General features: G+C 36.0%; 1 protein-coding gene across 1 annotated transcript in view; it reads left to right on the top strand.

Annotated features, from left to right (window-relative positions):
* INTU (inturned planar cell polarity protein) overlaps window positions 1–24125 on the top strand; it is a gene marked incomplete at both ends in the record, with an annotated part of 41221 nt that overhangs the window by 6195 nt on the left and 10901 nt on the right. Inside the window, 6 exons of the mRNA XM_084285649.1 lie at window positions 7471–7556; window positions 12958–13161; window positions 17706–17824; window positions 18677–18766; window positions 19360–19437; window positions 20539–20728. Coding sequence (XP_084141775.1) covers window positions 7471–7556; window positions 12958–13161; window positions 17706–17824; window positions 18677–18766; window positions 19360–19437; window positions 20539–20728 — 767 coding nt within the window. The remainder of the gene's footprint in view (window positions 1–7470; window positions 7557–12957; window positions 13162–17705; window positions 17825–18676; window positions 18767–19359; window positions 19438–20538; window positions 20729–24125) is intronic.

The raw sequence follows: 24125 nt of genomic DNA, 5'->3' as shown, positions 1-24125 counted from the left end.
CCTGTTCGTAAGAGCAGCCATGAAGTCAGGGTGGTATAGGCAAACATGAGGTCCAGGAGATAAGGCAAGCCTTCTCTGTGGTTCATCTTCATCTGCAGCATTTGATGTTTCCCAGAGATAATGAGCACGTTAGCACAATTGTTTGATGTATTTTTTTGTTTTGTTTTAAATAGAAGAACACTTAAATTAATCTAAGGACTCTAGCAGTGTAATGTGTGTAGGGTTGTCAACCAATATTGCATTGGTTTTACATGTTGGAAAGAAATATTTTCAAGCATACTATAGTTATTCAGCTTGCAGTTGGGAAAATGAGCTGTGTTCTGTGCCAATGGTATAAAGTATATAATTTGAAAGTATTTTTATGTGAAAATTATACATCTATAGCGAACACTGAGTACTCTAAAATTTTTATGTGGTGCCTAGAAGCAGAGAAGCTTTGCATAAATTAGATGCTTAAGTTTCAGTGCTGTCAGCATAAAGAATACACAGTAAAAATAATTTTGTTTCTGTGGGAAAAAAAAAAAACTGTCTGGTTTACTGTCTCTGCACTGCACATCAGAGGATGAGATAGTTACAATATACACCCAAAGCATGATTTATAAGCAGTTCTAGTTCAGTAGATGGCCTCTTCACATCTTCTCAGATCCTCAGAGGATCTGAAGTTGGACAGAAAATTTAAGAAAAATACAGGAGAGCTTGTAAGTTCTAGGAATTCTGTTCTGAACTTTGGAAACATTCAGTAAAGAAAGCTGTGGTCAGTCTAAAATGAAAGTATTTGCATAAATGTTAGTAATTTCTGGAGCTGTTGCAAATGAGAAATACCTGATCAGTGCAGCATGATGCCTGCTGGCTGGCTTAGGTATAACTTTGTTCATCTTCATTAACTTGCAGCTTCCTGCTTTACTTTTAGCAACCTGTGAGGGATGGTTGCAGACCTTTTTTTTTTTTTTTTTTTTTTTCCCTTTTTTTCTTTTCTTAAAGTGGGTACCAAGTATATTTTCCTCTGCAGGAGGCTGGGATTGTGCCTATGGTGGCTTCCTTCTGCCACTCCTTGCTACTGACTTTTGTTTTCCTCTGCTGCATCAAGACTCCTCCACGGACCATAGTCCTTCAGGGAAGGAATCTTCTGTGGGCCACAACCCTTTGCCTACTGACTGCTTCACTTTCTTAAATAGACCTGGGCAGAAGTGCCATGGGCTCCCCTCACTGGGCTGTTTTGGGTGCATCGTGAGTTGCTTCAAAACTGGCTGTGAGCAGTGACACTGAGCTCCTTCCAAACAGGTCACTCCTGGAGCACCCTGCTCCCAAAATCCTGCCAGGTGTGCCGAGGAGCGTTCTAACTCTCCAGCCTTTACATCTGAGCTCTCTAGATTTCCTCTCCAAGACTTGTGTTTGTGATACATAAATAATCAAGTTACTGATTACCTGATATTTTCATTAGGAATTCAGTTGATTTATCAGCAGCAAGTATGTTAGCTATTTTAGTGGCTGCAAAGGTTGAATCAGGAGAGAGACTAAGCACTCTTGTTTTTTAACTTTGAATGACCAGTTACAAAGTGGTTATTACTTTAATGTTTTTAATAGAAATAACGGATTTTTTTCCCCAATAAATAATCATTTTCCTCAGGTGGCTTCTTCAATTTATTCTGAAATGTGTATCCTGTACAGCATCGAACACTCAGAAAATGAAACATCTGTTTATTATTTGTGCAGTGCACTATAACTTTTTTAAGTTTGCATATGGAAGTCGTAAGTCTTGTTGCTGTAATTTATTAACCAAGTAGAATGCAGCCGCTGACCATATGAAAGTAAATAAAAGTTTTGTAAGCCAAAAAAAAAAAAGACGCTTTAACCCCGTAAAAAAAAAAATAACACACTATCTATGTGTCATTTTTCAGTTTGTTTATTTATTTACTTTAACAGCCCAGTATCCATCTTAAATTTATGAATCAAGCAAGTCCTCATAGTTTTTTTTAATATTCTTGCTGTCACTTCCATTTGTGTTACAAAATACAATTACTTTTATCTCATGTTCCTTAAGTGTCTTTAGTATTTTTGGAGTATTTTTTCTTTCATTAATTCATTATTAACAATATGCCAAGCCTCATCTGCTGTGTAAATCTTTCTAGTTTCATCTCTAACTGTATCTTCAAAGATAAAAAGCTCCGCCAAATACTCACTTAGATCCAGTCAAATAAGGGTTGTAATAGGAAATGCCATTATAATTTGATTTCCTCCCCTCTCTCAACATCATGTTGAAACCTATCCAATTTACAGCAGGGGATACTTTCTGTAAATGCTGATGATGGCCATCTTTACTGTGGTATAAATGGAAAACTAATTTGAATGATACTGAAAATACAGAGAAGTTCTTTCACTATCAGAGTACGATCATCGCCCTCTTTGCTGTTATCTTTTGTTCTTACTACATTCATCGCTGAGGATCTGAATGCTTTGCATGAATTCTCTCATCTGACCAGTAGGCTCAACTGTCAAAAAGATGTGAGCACCACCTAGGGAGAGGGATTATTCCTGAAGCATAGTGAAGATGGACTATAACAATCTGGCTTTGAACAGCTATCTAAAAGATGCAGGCTACTCTTGCAAGCTTCAGTTGAAAGATCCAGATCCCAATCCCACTTACTGATGGATGGCTTTCTGTGGGGTTTTAGTAATTCTGTTGATGTTAGGTGGGAGGGTTATTTATTTCCACTGAATAAAGAAATGCTTAAGTAGTAAACTTTGCTCCTTTCATTTGAATAGTACAAACAGTTTTTACTCCTTTAGAGTACCTCTGCTGTTGAAGGTCCAAAGTTCAACTCCTCTGCATAATACCTGAATTTAGCAATTGGACACAGATCACTAAAACAGGCTATTGTCACTGGAAAGTGGTCTGTACTACACAAATTTAGAAGATACACACGAGTTTCAAACAATAATCCATCTACAAAAGAAACCTGCAGTCATCCTCAGACAGTCAAGGTAAATACTGTTTTTTTTCATTTGCAGAGGATGGAGCTAAGAGTTCTGGCAGAAAAATGTTCCTGAAAGGACCCCAATACTGTGAGAGTTTGAGATTTTCCGTGAGAAATTGCCATATATGGTGTACTTGTTGAAAAGGCTCTCCAAGGCGGAGATGCTGGGCACACAAGACAGAAACACAGAGCTTGTGTAAGCTTTGCTGTGCTCTCACTGTGGAGTTTGGGAAGTCGTTTATGTTCTTTTAATCTCCTCTTGAAGCATAACAGCGTTGGTAAAAGCAGCCTGTTAACATATAAAACAAGTAATTGATCTGGCTTTCTTCAGGAGAATGTGTTCCACGCTTTGCCTTTTTTGGAGAGAAGTATTTGAAGATTTATAAGTACTTCCACTAAGCCGTTACCAAGAACAGAGAAAACTAAATATCAGGATTTCATGGAAAAAAAAGTGTTCTCAGTCCTCTCCCATGTGAACAGCATGCTTCTGATTTTTAATTCAGCTAAAAATGTTCACTTCCCATCACAGTGTGGAAGTGGTATTCATTCATCAACCCATGCCCCCTGGTTAATGGGAAGAAGTTCTGACTTAAGAAATGTTGCAAGAGGGTTTAACTCTATGGAATGGATATTTAAGCTGTGCCTCATGGGGGTAAAGTGATAGCAGTCCTGAAATAAACATTTTAGGGATGCCATACTTTTCTGAACTTCATCTTTTTACAGACGGGAAAAAAAAATAATTTTTAAACCAGGTGTTTGAGATCAATGCATGTTGTTCTTAGGTAATAATGGGTGGATGTGAGAAATCATTTTCTTCTCAACAGAGAATGAAGAGTGAATAATGAATACAGGAGCAAATTCCTGATTCTCTTCTGCATGTATATGTTCCATCACTCTAATAAAATTCAATTCTGTTTGCCACTGGATGGAGAACATGTAGAGACATCTAATAGTTTCGTTGTGGACTGAGAACAATCTTTAAAAAAAAAAGTGATAAAACACAAAAACTTGATTATTCATTCTTCATTACTCAACAACAACAAAAACTTTATTCCTTTAAGAGAAGGATATATATTTTCTATAGCTATCTTTACTGACTGGAGATTTGATATCCTGATGCTATCAGAAAAAAAATGTACATCTTCTATTGCAGTAGCTCACAGTGTCCCTAAAGATGGAACTGAGACTTTGGTCTAATGTTCTTTATCCTGTAACATACATAACGGTGATTTTCATGATAGGCAATTACAAGCTTATGCGCTGGTAGAAATACAAGCCGATAAGAGCAGGTCAAGTGCTATTCCACAGAACATTTTATTATACAGTATAATTTTTGTATACAATGGTTAATGAAAAAGATAAAAAAGGAAAGTTTTACATTTTTGTATAACAAGTTTGAAAAGACCATTTCAAGGAAATGTCTGCTTCTTGTCTATGTAAGTATACATGTCTACTGCAGCAAAAAAGGATAAAGTTCACTTTGATTTCTGTAGTTACAAAGGTAATTTTTATTTTTTTTATCATGTTAATAGAGCACAGAAATGATGGGACAATGTATTTGCAGTACCATCTGTACAACCTTTTTATCTCTAGTGAAATATCTTTCTGCATCTCAAAATTCAGTTGTTTTAGTCTGGGAAAATTTGACTTAACTCTGCAAGCTATCAACCTCTTAAAAAAAAAGTCATGATTCTTTTTTGATCAACTGAAACAATTGTGAATATCATTTAGCCTTTTATTTTGTTTAACCTGAATTGCTTAAATGTGAGTGAAGTTAAACTTTGTATATTTGTGCAGTCTTTTTAATAGTTTTATCTAAGAGTGTAAGTCACTCACACTTCTAAGTTTTTCATGCTGCTAAAGGGGACTAAACATTTCTCAGTGAAAATGTAGAAGCAAGACTAACAGAGGAACTCTTGCATATATAAGCTTTCACTGGTGTTAGTTATCGCACTGGGTAGATCTTGTGGTCATGTGCCACTCAAAGATGCTCTGCGTTCATGTATTTACATACTTCCTATTGTGCCAGTGGTGTCTTTCAATTCTGTTGTGTTTGGTGAAAGGAAAAGGCAAACATCCCCACTCCGATTCTGGAAGGGCATACTGATAAATGTAGCTTTTCTTAGTTGTATGTCAAGTTGCAGTTCTGTAATACTGATACTGCATTTTCTGGCAAAATGAAGACAGCCTCATGGGATTGCCTTGGCTGTGTCTTCTGGAAGGCTATTCCATTTATCGTACATGATCACATTTTTACAAATTGAATGGAATAAATATTTACCGTTCCAATGAAAGTTTTACATACATACATTAGGTGTCAAATGAATAAAAACCATTTTGAGTATGTAACATGTAAATATTGATGGATCTTCTTCTTTCAAAGTGTATTTGTATATTCCACCCTGTGAGATGTGGTACAAAAATATTCCCTAAGTGCTAAGGTACATGTGTCTTCACTAAGTGTATGCAGCTGGTTTGAATGCCGTTTTGGAGCAGGGGATTAGATGCTTAGACTGTTGTCTTTGCAGTACAATTCATAATTTCCATAATGAAACAAGCAGAATACAAACAACTTTTTTTAAACAGTTCTCCAGATTTCTAGATTAGTACATATGTTTCCTCTTGTATTTGCGAGCCATGATCTTAAATATATATGGTACTACGCTGCTCTTCAACAAAGAACTTAGTTCTGTTTATAATTTCTTGTTGCATTAGTGCAGCCTGAATGCTCCACTCTTGACTGCTAACTTTCAAGTCCTGGGGTTCAGGCTTGGGCTCCCCTCGTTGCTCTTCAATGGTGTTTAACTTCAAATTTTCCTATCTTGCAGTTGTCCTTGTGTTGAAGATTCACTAGGTGAAAACTTTACTGTGTTGTACATCTAGAAACACAGAGGTTAGGGGGAGAGTTACTATTACTTGAAATAGGGGGGAAAAAAAAAAAAAAAGTCCTTCCAAATAGGATTTGCCTATTGCAGGTATAGCTGAATGCTATTACTAATGCTAACTCTGACAGTTTTTCACATGTCCTGGCACTTGAGAACAGGATAGGTGTCATGATAGCAGCTTCTAGCCTGCTAAATATGTTCTGGAATTCCTATACTAAATGGACGGAGCATAAATGTTATAAATGTAGGTACAAGTAATAAGAATACTGTGAACTGAGGAAATACATGATATGGGAAATACATAACATGAAATACCTTTAATTTGTATCCTTTTCTTACTGGAGCTTCCATTTGCTTTGAAAGTAGATGAATGTCCAAAAAAATCTTCTATTTTTTACTTCTTACTTTCTATTCCTTTTGTCAGGTCTAACTACTTTTATCCTTTGAGATTCTTTCTTAGCTTATTATTTTGTAATTTTTTTCCTCATCAATCTCTGTTTTCTTCCGTACACACTCCATGGTTAAACGATCTGTTTTTTCGAGGGGGATGAGGCAGAGGTTATCAACTAACGATTATCAACTAACTGTCATATTTCTCTAAAATATTTTCCTTTACTTGAGGTAAAGAATCTATTTGATTTTTGTACTTTCAGTGTGAGGGTGGTTTTTAAGTTTGTAAGCTTTACTTCAGTAAAGCTTCTCTTGGCTTTTATTACTGTGCCTTTAATTTTTCAAACCCTTTCTACTTGCACTTGAAGAATTTCTCTGGGATCCTGTTTTCAGATGCATTTTCAGTAATGGGAAAAGAGTCAGATTTCAGAAAACATGAGATGTCATTAGGCTGGAAGAACTGGCAGCCAAAAGCATGAAGAGGGCTGACTAAGATACCACAGAAGAGGGGAAGGCATTGGAAGGAAGAGAGCACTAAATTGTCATGTGACTTGAGAGACGAAGGAGGTGTAGGCATGAAATGAGGTAGCTGTGATTAAAAAGTCATGAAGATGAGTGATGTTTCACAAGATGACCAGCCAAACAAACTGCTCACCACCATCACAAAATAAGGGTGGCCAAAATCTATCATATCTTGCCTCTACAGTCCTTGTTCTCTTCTGCTAACTCTAGTGCTTGTTAGAGCATCTGGGTTACAAAAAGTACCTACCAGGGGAGTGAAGAGCGTTCTGCCAGTTCAGGGAACTGAGATGAGTTACTTAGGCGCACAGGAAATGCCAGGACTGCTTTGAAGAGAAGGGCTATGGGATGGTGAGATCCTCTCTCAGCTCACCCTTGAAACCTCTTCTGTAAGCAATGGGCTGGAACTTGTCAACAGCACAGAGGAAGATTGAGTCAACAGGAGTGACAGAAGCCTGGGCAGAGGGAAAAGGCTGTGCCAGTTGTTTTTGTAAAGCAATCAAGTGTGGCAGCTAGGACTTAGGAACATTCAGGTAATAAACTTGTTTCTAAGTACAGGAAATGTTGCAAGTACATGCAATCCACTTACTTGCAGTAGGTTAGTTATAATTGGATGCCATATTCATTTTTAAAACAAAACTCTGGCTTTGTACTGTGGTGTAATACCCTCTAATTTTTGCTTTTGTCTGTTTTATCTCCAGGAGATGCTCTAGTTGCTGTAAATGATGTTGATGTGAATTCTGAAAACATAGAAAGGGTTTTGTCTTGCATTCCAGGTCCGATGCAGGTACAGTAGTTGAACATTTATTGAATATGTCCTTTGTAAAAATGAATACTATTTATAGTTTTTTTTTCCTTAGGAAGAAGAACTTAGGTGGTCTTGCTCTTAGATGGGGAAGGTCTAATTTTTCACTGACATCAGTGAAATGTGCAATCTGGCAGTAGTGTGTATGAAGCAAGATATTGATGTCTAGCTTTCAAATAAATAAATGTCAGCTGGAGACGGGTAGTGGTATTGAATGGATAGATAATGTATACAGTGCTATTTTCATCTACCTTGGATAGACAAAGTGTCAAAAAATGTCTGAATGGCATTTTTTGTCTATTGCTTTTTTCTTAAAATATTAATGATTGCCATGCAAATACTTAAAACTCTATCAATATAAGAGAATCACAAGAGTAAAATTAAAATTGACAGTGCTATTAAAGACATCTAAAAGCATTTAAATGGAGAAAATGATAGTTTTCACATTTAAATAGAAAAAAAATGAATATTTAAAAGCCTTGAGATTAATTGTGTTTAAGATCTTTAAAAATTGAAGTGATTGAAATTGATATTAAACAAACAAACAAAAAAAAAGATGAAGAATGCCCTTTCCCACAAGACCTACTGCATTTATCTTGTCTTCTAGATGAACAATTATTTTGGAGCTATAATTTGGAGCTATATAATTACATAGCTATTCAAGAATTAAAACAGAAGAGTGTTAATTACCTGGGATGTTAGGAGCATAAGATTAAGTGGTTTTGAGTTACTCAGCTTAAATCCATTTCACTGGTGAACAGGAAGACAAGGTGAAAGTTGTAACTCGCTGAGAGAACAAGTTAAAATTAGTGTTTCTTACAGTAGGTCTGTAACCCCTTGGTAATTTTTCTTCAGATATAATATATGAGATGATGATGATAATAAAAGTGTTCTTCTGCCCCGAGATAAAAAGAAGTGGGAATTTTAGGTTTTGTTATACATGCCTCTGTTGACAATCTGCTGTAAGTGCGTATAGAACTGCATCTGCAATTGCAGTGAGATTGAGTACTAGTATGTCAGTTTAGGAAGCTTTCCAAGATACTAGACAGCAAGAAGCTTGCCTAAGCTACCGGAGTTGTGGTGAGGTATTGGCAGAGCTCCATGGCAGACAAACCTTGTCTTGCCTGTCTTTGACCAAATATGGAGCTGGTGTAAGTATTGTTAAACACAGAATGATTAAAGAAAAACAGAGATGATATAGTTAACTTAATTGTATCCTTGCTAGATTAGAGGATATATGTTACTTGTTGCTAAAATGCAATGCAACCCTTTGTTTAGTAGTTATTTTTAATGCAACATTAACATTTACGTTGTCAGTAAATTTGTCAAGTAGACTATGATTACTTGAAACGTATAACTGTTTGTCATGTTGGCTTTCCAAAACCTTCTATTAAAGTGCAATTATTCCTTTTTTTACTGTGCAATTTCAGTCAAGCCAGAAGAGTGATTGCTGAAATAGACCAATGGAGAATTTAAATACATGGTTGTTTTTTTTGCGGTGTAGAACACTGCGTTCATACTGCTGAAGAAGCAGAGGGTTGTTATTTCTGAGATTTAGTAATGAAGACAGCTGTTACACAAGCAAAATTGCTAATGTATTGTCATTCATTATACACTGCAAAAAATGATTTCTCATTCATTATACATTGCATCTAAAAAAAAGATGCACTTTAAAGAATCTTTAACATAGTTATAAGTTAACTAAATAATAAGCTGTGTCACTGTTCTGTGGGTTTAATGTTTAAAATTACTGGAAGTAATTTAGAAAATTACATACAAGGCTTCTCTCAGTTGCAGCAGGTGGTATAACTTCTCTCCTTATTGTGTCACTTTTCCCGGATTTTGTTTTCCTTACCTGAGTTTAGGCAAACTTGCTTCTGGGCTAGTTCAGCATATTTCTTGAGGAACAGCAGTCAACTGCTACATCAGTCCTGCCCCCCTCTACCTCCTTGCATGGCAGAGCTGTTTCTGGTGAAATTACTAAAATACACATAGGTGACAATTTAAATTAGTCACTGGGATAGTTAAAAATAAAAATTAAAAAAAAAAAAAAGTCATAGTGATCTCTTTCAATCAGGTAACATTTTAAATATCCCAAAACCTAATGTACCTGACAGTTTTGGTGAGCTTTGTAGTCCAAGTTCCTAAAGAAGCTGGTATATTTCAGAGAAACTAAATATTCCTCACAACAACAGAGTTGTTTTTGTAATTTAAGGATTAAAAAAGGTGCTTCTTGAACATCATTACTGCTGTTTTTATTGTGTAAGAATTACAGTGATGTCCTGTGCTGCCTGTGACTGGTAGCAGAGATATTACTGCTTGTCTGCCCAGCCACCAGTTCTTCAAGGACAGACTTGGAAGCAGCAGAACCTTTGAGATGTTTTCCTTGCACAAGAGAGAGGAGACCAAATAGGAAGAAGATGTGCATTAAGGAGCATACTTATCTTTAACCTGATACTTGGAAGTTGCAGAACCATATTACCTGAAACTTTCTAAAAATATTCAGCCTGAGGCAAATAGTCAGAATCAGAAATCTCAGCTTGAAATTTTGAGTAATGGTTTGGCAAATCATAAGCACATGGAAAACAGAGACTTAAACAGGAAATGGCAGGCAACCTTGAAAGGCAGGCAATGCCACCAGTTCTCCCTATAATAAAATCCATATTCTCAAGTATACAGCTTTCTTGCAGATAAACACAAAACATGCCTTTCTAGGTTAGACCAAAGGGGCAACAGCAATATTTTCTGTTTCTTACACCAACAAATGTTTAAGCAAAGAGAGTTAAGAAGAAAATCAAGTGTAGGGTGACCATTGCATCATATTTTTCCAGATTCCAGCAGTCCACCAGACTGCACAGGGCCTTGTTGGTCACCTACTGGTTTGTAGCTTATTTTAGTGTAGTGCGTAAAATTGCATTGACTTCCACAGCATCGTAGAGCAGTGATTTACATAACTGAGTTACATGTTCTGTTAATTTCTGTTGGTTTTCAAACTGCTACCTGAAAAGTGCTTTTGGTACCTGCAGGCTCCTGTGTTACGAGTAGTAGTTAGCTGTCCATGTCCATGTCCTATCATTCTAAGATTTTGGAGAGCGCTGTCATGTTCCATTTCTGTCCTACCTTTCCTAAGCTGACAAATCCCCATCTATGTACCTTGTAGTTTTTTTGTTATTGTCACCTTCATCAGTTCCTTCATGCAGTTAGATTAATTTTTTTTTGAGAACTAAGTATTGAGAATATATCCATACTTTATAGAATGGAATATTAATATTTTCTGTGCCTTTCCAATTCTCCATTTTGAAATGATTTCATTTTCTTTTCTATTTTCTGCTGTGCATTGACCTGGTTTTCTTTAAGAGAACTGGAATTAAAGCTGTGAAAGATTTCAGTATTCACAGAAGAGTTCTTCAGTTGTCACACATTTAATCAGATCCTGTGCATTGTTGAGGATGAAGATTTGTTTCTTCTCTACAAAAAAAAAAAAAAAAAAGCACTAGAGGGATAGGCTATGTAAAAATGTAGTCTCTTGGTCATTCTCTGTTTCAACATTTTCCAGCCTAGATGATCTTTTTCACAGTGAGCTTTTTAAAGACGAAAAGTAGATTAGAACTTGGATAAGAGTGAAGAGGAACAGAACAGGTCGTGCTTCTGGCTGCTATATAGAGTTAAGTAGACTCGGAAAGGAACTGGAAGCCACGTTACAGATACAGTTCTTGCAAATCTAGTGTCTTCACATCCGAGTAGTGCGGCATTGCACACAGTGATGGGGGAGTCAGCATGGAGCCCTGCAGGAGGGGGGAGAGTTGAGGTTCTGTTTGGCCCAATTTAGTTTGAACTCTTGCTTGGGGGGCCATATGGTTATGTCTCTAAGACAAGACAGACTGAGATTTTTTTGTTTGTGAGACCAAAAGATAGACTACAGCAAAAATTACATCTGTGCATCATTAGTGTAGGAACTGTAGCCTAAGTGTTATAAGTTTCCACAGACAAGATGTAGTAGAAGTTAAGAGAAATAGCTCTTGAGCCTTGAGGAAATCTGCAAAAAGTTAAACAGGGTATGAACAAAATCCTCTGAAATACATGCAGATGGAGTGACGAAGAGAGAATTGGGTCACAGAATGCTGCAGAAGGAAACCTGCATCTCTACAACTGTGAGTGATCAAGTTACTGGGTCTTAAAAAGCCACTGCCTCTTAGCTGGATGTTGCTGCTCCTTGAGTCCTGTTAATATGCAGTGTAATGAATTGAAACTGAAATGATGAGGAGAGAGTGAGGGATGAGTTGCAGTCAGAAAAGAAAGTGGTAGCACGTGGCAGGAGAGCATGATGGAGTGCAGTGCCATTCCAAAGAACAGGAATAGAAAAGAGGAGGAGGCTGATAGCAGCCAAAATAGGCGAGGAAAGATTAATGAGTAGTGTCGGGAGGGAGTAGACTGGAACGGGAAGGAGGCAGCCAGTGACACAAATGTTGTAGCTTGAAGAGCTGATGATGGCACTGCTCTCAGATCCAGTGACAGGCAGTGGGTGTTTTTAAAGCATTGCAATTCCTTGCTGGCACTCCTTTCAAAGTGTGTACATACACACAATTATGAAAATATAAAAGTATCTATATTTAAATGTATAAATTGCCTTTACTTAGGCTTTTCAGATTGATTGCAACTGGGGAACAAAGAAACCTTTGCACTAATCACTAGGCTAAACTCACTGGCTTCAAAGACAATCAGGATTTGGTGTGACACATGATGCTTAGAACTTCCCAGTCCACAAGCTTTTTAAGGATACTTGAAAGCAGACAAACCATCTTGGATAAAAACACATGAAATGAGGAACTGAGAGTGGGCCTACTTGGTTTTTGCTGTCCAATGTAAATGGATTTTCCTGTGCAGTTGTATCTGTCAGTGTGCTCAAAACACCAAAGAAATGGTCATGAAGGAGCCTTGAGGATATATATTTACGGAAGGGCTGATGTTTTGAAAGAAGTCAAATATTGTGTATGTTTAAAGATGGTGATAATAGGTTTTGTGTTCAAACAAACCCAGAGCAGTAAGTATATTTTTCCATTCTCAAATCCATAAAATTTGAGTATGAAAACACCCCAAACCACATGCTTACTCGCATCTTTCAGAGAGCATGTAATAGCTAGCTTTGTTGTTAATAATAAATGGTTATGTAACACTGCGTGTATAATTGTTTTTCCTCAGACAGCAGCAATTTTTGAATGCTTTTGTCTTGAATGTATGCTTACAAAAACTTACCACTGTGCCAGAGAAGTTTGCCTTTAGAAAACCCATCTCTTAAATGGCTAAAACTACGTCTCTGTCATCTGATCTTAGAATGTAATTGTAAGTACAGCATCATTTTCACACTGATTAATTATCTTCATAGGTAAAACTCACATTTGAAACATCAATATTTGAGCCTGAAGGAACATCTCAGCAAAGGAGCAAGCGGGCACAGTCAAGTATGAACAACCTGGTTCGGCTTTTGTGGGGGGAAGACAGCGCGGACCTTCAACAGGCAACACGAGATGTGCCTCATATTGTTATGTTCCTCTCGCTGAAACTGGACTCTGAAACATCTAAGGATGAGGTATGTTGCAAACTAAGAAAAATGAAGGTGAAAGATAAAAACTGACAACAGCAAATGTTATGTCTGTTGGTATTGAAAAATAAATAAATCCTGGTAATCATTTTGAATAGCCTGCCAAATATCTTTTTTTGACAGAAACAAGGCCTGAAATTCCGGGGGGGGGCAGCATCATTGCTGGCAAATTCTAATTATGCTTGAAATCACTTCGGCAGTACTGAATGTCTTGATAGAAAGAACAGACCAGGTGTTAACAGAGAAAGCAGAGGCAAATTCAGAAGTTCATTGTTGTCTCCCAAAAGCTCACTGTGACGTTTTCAATGCACCTCTCAAACTTGAAGTATGAAATCCTCCTAATCAAAAAAAGCTTTTCCCCAGCAGGAGCAGTTGGCAGCCTCCATACATAATCTGTCTAGTGCCTCCTGTTTTGAAATGCTAATGTACCTTTTCTTAGAAGACTCTTGCTTGCATGTCTGCTGCTTGCAGCCAACTGTTGATTCTTGCATGGGCAACATTTTTTGAGCTACCCAAGTACTCTTTCTTTGTCCCATAAAGTTCCCTTTCACTGCTCTTTCCTTTCATGCTCCTCAGAAAACTTGTGCCAGTGTATGTATAACCCTTTGTAAGTTTGTGTGGATGTTGTTCCTGGCGTAGCCATAGCTACAAAGGCTCCGGTCAGGATGCAGGGCAGGCACAGAACCGTGGGGAGGGCTGAGCTTGGCCTGAAAATGACAAATGGCCAAAGTGGACTCTTCAAAAACAGACGTTGGAAAAAGACTCTTGTCCCCGTCCGTAGAGTCTCCTCAGATTTAATATAGGCCCCGGTGACTTATATTATCTGTGCTGTGGAGGTAACAAATGAAACAGTTTTTTCCAGTCTCTGGGGACTGGTGGGACAGTGACAGAGTGGGGAGCAGAAGACAAACAGTTCTTTTTCCCTCCCCTAATTAGTCAGATCCAGGCAGCACTCCATCCCTTCTCTGGGATGTCTTTAGCTTTTTAATACTATTTTTCAACTGATAGAAGTCAGTATTGCTTTGATCTACTATAGAGAAAGTGTTACACATAATGGAGTTTATTTTCTAAAGACAGGGTTAGGGAGGAGAACCCTAGAAAATTGCATGATATTATGATACCATTAAAAATGTTGTATAGTTTGCAGAGTCAGTTGTGTGAAAGCTAGGAAATGACAGATTTATGGCTGCTTGTGCAACTTTAATTGAGACATTTTGTATATATGTAGCATGACATTGTCTGTATTATTTTTTTCTGAAAGATGCCAGTCTTGTGTAGAGCAGAAGATGATGGACAGATGAGTATGTATAAATAAGGCTTAATAGGCAGCCATAAATCCAGTACTTCATAACTCGACTTTGTAATATAAATCATGTGCTTTTTAACCCTAATATTTTTAAGGTAACATGTGCTTCATTATGTATTGCAGTTACATACTGACACTATAAGCTTTGGTTTGCAGTTCTTTCCAATCTTGTGTAAGAGACTATGGGTTTTCATAGAAGGTACCTTCAGTAGAAATTATTTTATATCAAACTCTTGCAAATTTTATAGAACCTTCTTTCTGTGATTTATACACACACACACACACACACACACACAGAGACTGCTTTCATTAAAACATACGATGCCACAGTATTTTTCTGCTTTGGTATTTCCCTGTAATAAAAATTAACAAAAAAAGCTCATTTAGCTGTGAATTAAATAAATGTTACATGTATGGAACAGCTGTGGGCAATTGTTGTAGACTTAAGTGACCAAGAAAACATTGGTCTTTAGATAAATTTTATGAAATATTAAAAAATAAAAAAATAAAGAAATCAAGGTCTCTGTCTCCTCTGTTGCAAGGTAAATAGATATGCAAATGCCTAATGGTAACACCTGCACTTCAGAGTAAATGGAACAGTGCTTTCTTGCCCCATTCTTTCTCTACTTTTTCCCTAGAAACAGGATTAAGTCAGAATGTTGAGCTGAGGTAAAAGAGGGATCATATTGCACTTTTTCTCCCTTCACACTGTGGAAGAATTGTTTCCCGATAAGTCTTGGCAGTTATGTAGCCCCAGATAGTCTCTAATGTGCAGATATGCTCTGCTGGTGTAATCGAGCTCTTTAAAACATATATTAACAAAAGACCACTGGCTTCTCCAAGGCATTTGTCTTTAGTTTCATTCGGTATACAGTAAGCAACATCCTGTAGATTTACCTTTCCAGACTTAGTTTACAGTATTTCAAATTAGCACTGAATTATTATACACCCACGCCATCTTGCACAATTGAAAAATATAATGGCTCTTTACTAAGTTTCTTTACCCATATCCAAAGGAAGCACCGTATGCAGATCACATCCTTGCAAACAGTGGCAACTAGGGCTAGTTACTAATTCTTCCACTTGTGAGCCTTTGGCACCCAAAGATCAAATTAATGATCTCTGAGACTTGTAAACTCAATCTGACAGTCACAAAGGAAAGTATTTAGGACGTGAGCATGTGTGTAGTGAGAAAGTTTGATCTTGTCTTTTATGCTTTAATTCCAGGTAGGTGTTATGATTATAACATACATTATTTGTACCAACATGCGTTATTTGCACCAGCAGACGTTACAACATCTTTATGCATTTGAACTGGTTTTGGTGATACCATGTTTTAGAAGAAATGGCCTTTGTATTCCTTCTACATGACAGTTTTACTGGTAGCACGTGGTTAGTACGTGTGCAAAGTAGGTGTTACTGAGTAGGCTGTTGAGATATCTTCGTTCTTACAGACACTTGGACTTCCTGTAGCATTTCACTCCATTTTTATTATTTCTAAATGAATCTTGAAGAATTTATAGCGTTCTTTTAATCTGTAATTTATTTTTACTCTCATATAAGGTGCAATTTAAAGCATCTTTTGTCAGTGTACTGTGAGGACAGTAGGAATTTTTTTATCTAGTCAGCATCGTTACGACACAATTCCTTTTATCCATTTTGTTTGTTGTCAAGACTGCGCTGAGTGAAAAAAAAAAAAAAACAATTTAGGCTGAGTTTGAGAAATAAAGAAAACAGAAATAAATAAAAGGGCAGCTGATAAGTTAAAGGCTAAGCCTTCAATTTAGATACTCTGTCCAGGTTTTGGGTGTTTGGGTCGGGGGAGGGTTCACATTTAAAAAACAAACAAACGAAAAGTGCTTCTAAGCTTTTGGATATAATGGTATTCTTCATCTTACTCTGAAGACAGCTGATCTTGTATGGAAGTATGTGCTGAACCTTGCTAACAACTCATTACTGTGTATATATATGATGCATCTAAGACCTTTTGTTGCAGTTGTCTTTTCTTTCCCTGGGAAAGTGTTCAGAGAATTCTCAAATGAGTTTTGTGTAAAGGCCCCAGTTCATAGGAAGGAGTGGAAAAGACAGAATGTTTTCTTTCTAGCCCTTTGTAATGCTGTAATTAGAAAATGGCATTTTTTTTCTCCTGCTGAGGGATTGACTTAAGAAAAAAAAAATCTGTGCTACTAATGAGTATTTGAAAATAGAGCTAATTAAATTGGATAAGAATGAAGAGTTTGCCAGGTCCTTCTACAATGAAACTTTATATACTTTTAATCTTGATGAAGGAAAATGTTCTAATGGATATTGGCACTGAGCAATAAAATAGCAAGATTAATCATATTGGTGTTTCTTTTGCTTGTGTAGAAAGATAATTTAGCCTCCCCTTTGCATTGGACAGGCTTAGTATTATACAGATTATTTCTGACCATCATGATTTGGCAGAAAGCAAAAGTAGTTCACTTATTACTGCTTTATTGTTAAAGTTCCTTAAATAATATAAAAATTTGCAGCATACTTAAAATTATTTTAATACAATAGCATTATATTAAAGAACTAGTTAGAAAAATATAAATAACTGTTACAAATATTTGTGTTTATTGAACTTCAGTTTAAGATTGACCTTTTTAAGCATATGATGATAGTTTGTGTTTTCGTGATAGAACTGTTAATGGTTTTATACATTATTTGAATGTATACCTCAGTTTTATTTTTTTGCTGTAGATGTAGGGTGATTAGGTAGGGCTACAGCGAGAGATGAGGATTCCTATATTCTTATGTGTTGGTTTTCAAGAGTTGTCCTCTTGATGGGCTCTTAAATCACAATTTAAATACTTAAGGAACTATACAAATGTTAGCAATCTCTTGGAATCTGATTTGTTAACAATGTATTTAAAACCATAAAATTCAGTGGCAATGCTATTTGTCATTTTATGTTTCTCCATATGATAGTGATTCAAAATAAGTCCTACCTTTCTATAAAGCAGAAATTAAATTGTTTATTTAATTTAAATGTAAAATGTAAAACATTCATGTTTTAGAACTTTCCCAGTAAGCCCAAGCGTGCATTGCTTGTTTTGATATCAAAACAAATGTTCAAAAATGTAAAAAAAAAAATATATATATATATAAATGATACCAGTAAAAAAAAAAAAAAAAAAAAGAACATTTTTGTTTGTTTTATTTGTGTTTGCTTTGCTTAACTAACAGTTAATTTTGTTCACAGCAAGAAATTCTTTATCAGTACCCCATATCGGAAGCGTCCCAAAAACTCAAAAATGTGAGGGGAATATTTCTCACGCTCTCTGACATACTGGAAAGTGTTACTGGTACCCAGATTATCAGGTAAAAGTATTTTGAAATTTTATGTATTACTGCTTCTAATATTTTATATGTATGTGTACAGAACAATGTACATGGGTCATATGCTGCTATCTTGCTATTTTGGCTGAGAAGTTTTAGCACAGTGCTTTAACTGTGCTTAAAAATTTCTATTTAATAAAAGCATGTTACTAATTAAGTGATCACTACAATGCAGATTGATTCTTAACAGCAGCTACTAAGCTGCTGATCATTTGCATGTACCAGTATTCTACTGCAACGTCACATGAATTGGCACTGAGGTGTGTTTACCACTTTTAAATGCTTGTGCATTATTAATAGGAATTCTCTGCTATAGAAGCATTTTTGACATGTCAAGATTTTCAAACATCTGAAAAAAACAAGTCAATCCATTTATGGATGATCTGTATTTGCAGTATTATCAGAAAGACAGTACAGAAATTCATGATGACTTCGAATCACATTTCCTGTTAAGGTTCTCCATTCCCCATTTTTAGATGAATTCTCAAAATATGGAAGTACCTCTGCTGGTCTCTATGGACTTTTGTCTTTTCAATAAATATAACAGAAAATCCCCAGCTCTTCTATGAAGTTTTTTCTGTCAGAAGAATAAATTATGATCAGTGTGTGTGTATTAGTACTGGTTTGACCTCTTACTTGGAAGGGAAATAAGATGGTCTTTGAGTTTTCTAATAATTAATGTAATTATCTAGCCCAGTTGCAAGTTGCATGCCTGTTACTTTACATGAGCATAAGACTTTATATCTAAAATACATATAGATCATTCCAGCTTTAATGGTGACCTTTAATAACTGCATACTGTTAATGGAAATACTCCCGGCTTAATTTTTCTAGTTCCTCCCTTTTCTTATGTGAAAAACTGGTTCAAGTTGTTTACTGGAAAGAATGTGACAAGTTGCTTGTAATTGGCCTTCCTGAAGAAAAGTGAGTTTTAAATATTTCATTTTTTTCCTTATTTTTCTCAAGTACAGTCCTCAAATTATACTGTTCTCCTATCAAAAAGCAAGAAAGGGAGGGTTTACAATGTACTCTTCTTAGTATACTTTTCTTAGTATACATAGATTTTTTAGTATACATAGATTTTATAGCAGCTATCCCACTTCTTGGATCAACTTTGTACACATCTTTTATATAGACCTTGTTACAGTTTCCTTTTTACTCCTTATGAAGGGAATGAGTTCTCGTTACATCTCAGAAATACATATAAACTGTAAAACAGTAATTTTCAGTGTTTGTTAAAGTCATGTCCCAATTAGAGACTACTGAATAACAAGAGTAGTAGCAGGTATTTATGTGTTCTGGGAGGCAAGAAGTACAGACATTTTTTTCCAGCTTTACTACTATGTCTGTGTGGTCATGGGCAAATCACTCAAATGAAAATTCTTATACAGTACGATAAAGTATATGTTGCTTGCTATCACTAGTTATGAATGCATCTCTCTTCAGAAGATGCCTATGTGTACTGACGGTAGTTAAAGATGTTATAAACATAGATGTATGTTTGACTTTTTTTTTAGTGTGCCACTTTCCCAGTTAAGGATCATGTTGGAAAATGTTGTCAGGACCTTAAAATTTATGTACAGCTCTTTAGACAGGTGAGTTATTTCAAAAGTATTTTCTTTTCAGTCACTAGTTTTTAACTGATGCTCACTGAAAAAGCTTTTTTTTTAATGTTTATATGGATTTTCTTTGCATGTTCTTTCACCTTTGCACAAAACCAGGATTCTGTTCTTGACTTTCTGTTTCAGTCTTAACACTAGTAAGACTCTTTTTAAAAAGTCTCTGTTATTTCAGAAAATTTGGTCCTTGATTAGGTTAAATCATTCACATAACCAATGTCACTCTAGATGTCAACAGCACTCTGCAAATGTGTTAAAGCACTGTCTGTAAAACGCACATATGAATCACAGTGTTATATTTGTAATAAAATAAACACTTCAGACTTCTCAACTTTATTTGGCAGAGTTCTCTGCATTTGGAAATCACCCAGAAAATTTTCAGTCTGACTGTAACCTAAATAAAATTGCCAAGGTAGGCTATTCATATGCTTGCATTCAATTCAGGGTGTAAGTGTGTATGCCATGGAGAAAATCCTAGCATTTATATTTTGTGCTGTTCAACACAGAGAAGTGTAGAAATATAGAAAGAATAATCACATGTAATATCAAGCCGTATCTTTTTCTTACAGCATTTTTAACGTCACTGCACTATGAGCAACTTACCCTTGCTATACTTGCAGCTATTTAAATGCATCTCAGAAAACATTTAGCTTTGAATATGAAGGGTAAAGTAGGTCGTTTTTATGTTAAGTATAGCAGACTATTTAGAAATGTAGAATTTTTTTATACTTTCTGAAGGAAAGTCATACAGTGATGTCTAGCACACCAAAGTAATTAAATTATTAAAATAAAGACAAAGAAGAATCTGGATTTCTGAAAGGATGAATCTGATCATTGCCTCATCTTATGTTGCTCTCAGATATCCACTATAATACTGTACTGCTTTCAGCTAGGCAGGCAGCGTCATCTTTGTATGTATGTACTGTCTGCATATTGGCCTAGTGTTTGTTTAAAGTGAATGTTAAAAAATTCAAATGTATTATTGTGCTGTAAAGAGACTTATATAGAATAGAGGGTTATATAAACAAGCTATACGTTTCTTGATGATATTCTAACTTGGAGTTCATGTTTGTTCAGTGCTTTTTGCCAGGTGGAAAATGTTTCTCGTCTGGATCATTTTTTCAACCTCTTCTTCCAGCGAGCACTTCAGCCTGCAAGATTCAACTCAAATGCCAGCTCCAGTGCTCAATACAATGATACCTTCAGTGCCTTATTCTTAGACAATCTCCCAGGCTTGCGCTGGCTGACATTGCCTCAGGAAATCAAGGTAATCTTGTTTTCACATCTCTTCAGAAAAACTTGTACATGAAAGGCCAGAAAATTGACTCAGGTCTTGCATATATCATTTGGTGTCATCGTGTAATTTGAATGTGCTTTACCCATCCAAAGCCACCATTTTTCCTCCAGGATCTTTTATTTAAATTTAGAAGTATGGAGTCAATTCCAGAGGAAACAGAATGCTATTGTGAGTGTAGTTTGGTGATTTCCTTTTCTTCTATTTTATTTCTTTTCTTTTCTATTTTTCTTCTGTTTTTCTATTTCTTCTATTGTGCCTAATGTGACATTTCTTAACTGTTTGGTGGGGTCCTTAGAACCAGTTTAAACATTCTTAGTTCTTAGAACTAGTTTAAACATTCGGATATTCCTTGCACCTACTTTTTTTTCAGTAGTGTGACTTGGGGTAGCAATCATCTCACCTTTTCTTCAGTCTGTGATAGAACTACAGTTGAGGTGCTAATCCTGATCTCTTCCTACTAATGAATGGGGAAAATTCAGCAATTCACTTGTCCTACTCCAGCTTTTTGCTTTAGTATTAGATGAATCATGCCTGAGGACTCTAACTATGAAGACAGCCTGAAGTGAAGGGACCATCTCAAACAGGCATGTCTATACTGTAGGTATTTAATGAAATGCAGCCTCATTCAAGGACTAAACATGTGACCAAGTAGCTAAAATCTGTTGGTCTTCAATGAGACAGACACATTTTGAAATTTTACTCTTTTCTATTTAAAACAGTCTTATTAACATACAAAACTCTAATATCTAGTCAAGTTCCTGTTGAGAAGGTTACTTTCCATACAATGCATATACTGTAATGACAATTTCCTACTAATTTATATATTATCCTATATTCCGGAAGTATCAGGTATTGTAGTAAGGCAGGGTGGACCCCTTAGATTTTCAGGTTTCACTTCAGGGTTTAGAATGAGTGAAAGAAAGATTTACTGCATTTTCATTTTCCATCCTCCAGTGAATATTAGTGAATCTAGGGAATCATGTTTTGTTTACCTTCATGATTTTTAAGTATTTTCAACCCTTCAGTTAGGAAGTTATTTTCCATATCATGTGAAGAGTTGTTTGCATATCATATTTATGTCAGCATGTGTTTTTACTAAATTTCACAGCAGAAAAAAATGAAGCTGGAAAGATGTTAAGGGTATGTTAGTGCCGTCCTTCTAGAGTTTGTTTTCTTTAGTAACTATTTGCCATGATTTAATGCAGATGAAACAGTTGGAAAATTTTAAGCTGGGAGTTTTCTTCCGTGGAAAGACCCAAAATATTTGTATGCTTGTGGCTAACACAGTTAAGGTTAATACTAATTATTAGACAACGATTGTGATCTGAGCTGACCAGAAGCTGTTACCTAAACTTATTTAATGAGTAACAGGAAAGAGACTTTGCAACAATCTTCACTGTTGTCCATGAAAGTAAAGACACCGTGCAATGGAAAATTACAAGTTCTTCTCAGAATGGCTCTGCAAGAGGACTGAGTTTGGATGCTCAAATGACCTTACTTCTGCAGTGGTGTGCTCAAATAAAGAATCTATAAAGAGCAAATTATTAACTAAGACTTACCTCGCTTTCTGAATTGCATGTTTAATGAGAAGACCTTGTGTATGATTTTTGTAAGTCTGCTTTCTGGGGAGGGAATAAGTGGTAAGTCTTACAACTTGAATATTGACAGGGTTTGCAGACTTGTTTCAGGCTTGCTACTGTTCATTAATAAAAGTTGCCATGGACATTGCAAGCTATGCATCACTGAGTGCCATTCATTACTAAACAGATTCCTGTTTGCTAGTGCAGACTTCTCTCTCCTTTCTCCATAATACAAATTGTCTTCTCTGACTTGGTTAGCAGACCCATAATGATTTAGTTCTCTCTACCTTGCCCCATGGTATCTGTTTAGATACACTTTTGCTAAACGTGCTGGATATGTTGGGGAGAATTTAGTCCAACTGCTGCATTTATACTACATGTTATATATGTTGCAGCTACAGAAGTGTGTATTCCCTGAGTGTCTCAAGAAAGTTACTTGTATATCATAACTCCGGAGTTATATCTACTATCCAAGTGAAAAATCTAGGGGGGTGCACATAGTCCTGTAACATACACATCCACTCACTTGCAAAATCCATGCTCCATAACCAAGGGGAATAAAATGTTTATGCAATACGTAATTGTAGAATATGGCCAATCTGCAGTCTAATATACATTAGAAATGTAACTCAGTGTATCTCCGTTGTCACATGTTCTTACACAGGAAATGACATGTTTATTTTCTTGTGCTATTTGGTGACAATTTTTTTTTTTCTCCATGTCTTTTTTCCTCCGTGCTTTTTTTCTTCTCTCTTACGTTTCTGCAGGGAGAGACTGTAACAGTTTGTTCTCTACCTTAGCTTTCAGGTTGCTTCCTTTCTTGTAAAATTCCAGGAATTTAGAAAACAATGTATTTTATTTTATATGTATGATATGAACAGGGGGTTCCAAAATTATCTTAGATCATCCACATCTGTAAGAATTATTTTTTTTTTCCTAGAAAAAAGAGGAAATTTCTGCAACATAAGTTTTAGTGAAGATCTTTTTATTTGTGTATTCTTTGGAGAATACAAATGTCAGTTGCTTGTTGGGCAGAAAGCCATTTATATCTTAACTGGGGAAAAAGCTGAGAGGTTGGTTAGTTTGTTGACTGCCAACAGCGTAGCTGACATTTCTGTTTGCAAAACTGGCTGTATTTCAATTAGAGTCAGCTTGTTTATATAGCCCAAGGAGTTTGTCATGGTGGGTTTAGGTTCTTTTCATTAGTAGCACATTTATGTCGTGAACTTCAGTGGCTAGTACAATATTCTTTAAAGCAAAGTATTTTTAGTAAAATTTGAGTTAACTAACCTCCTGAAGTAAGAGAAATGCAAAAGCATAGAGCAGTATAAGCAGAACAGAGCTAATGTATGAGAAACTGCTGCAGAATTCCATAGAAACAAAAACCAAATGTATTGTGAAAAAGATTTGTTTAATAACTCAGTTGGATATAGTAGCTTGCCAGATTTCTGTGTTGTCTCTAGCCTTCGAGGAGTAGTCACTAGGCCTCATATTTTAAACCACGCTGGAATAAGGGACATCTCCTTTATATACAGAACAGCGGGTCAGAAGGCAAGCAAGCAGAGAAATTTTAGTCTCAAAGAGGGAAATGCATAGCAATTGAAGAATATTTCTTTAATCTAATAAATTGAGGTGTTCGTGATACCTGATACTGCAATTTTTCTCCATTCACTTTGTACATGTGAATCCTAATCTTCTCAGATTAGCAAGATAAAGTGAACTATCTATTAGTGAATATGCTGATATTGTAAATTAATGTGTTAGAAGAGTCTATTAAAATGTTTAAA

The sequence above is a fragment of the Netta rufina genome (genome assembly GCF_964035555.1).
Source record: "Netta rufina genome assembly, chromosome: 4".
Lineage (NCBI taxonomy): Eukaryota > Metazoa > Chordata > Aves > Anseriformes > Anatidae > Netta > Netta rufina.
Note: the sequence above shows the minus strand (reverse complement) of the source record. Positions and strands in the feature narration are given on the sequence as shown.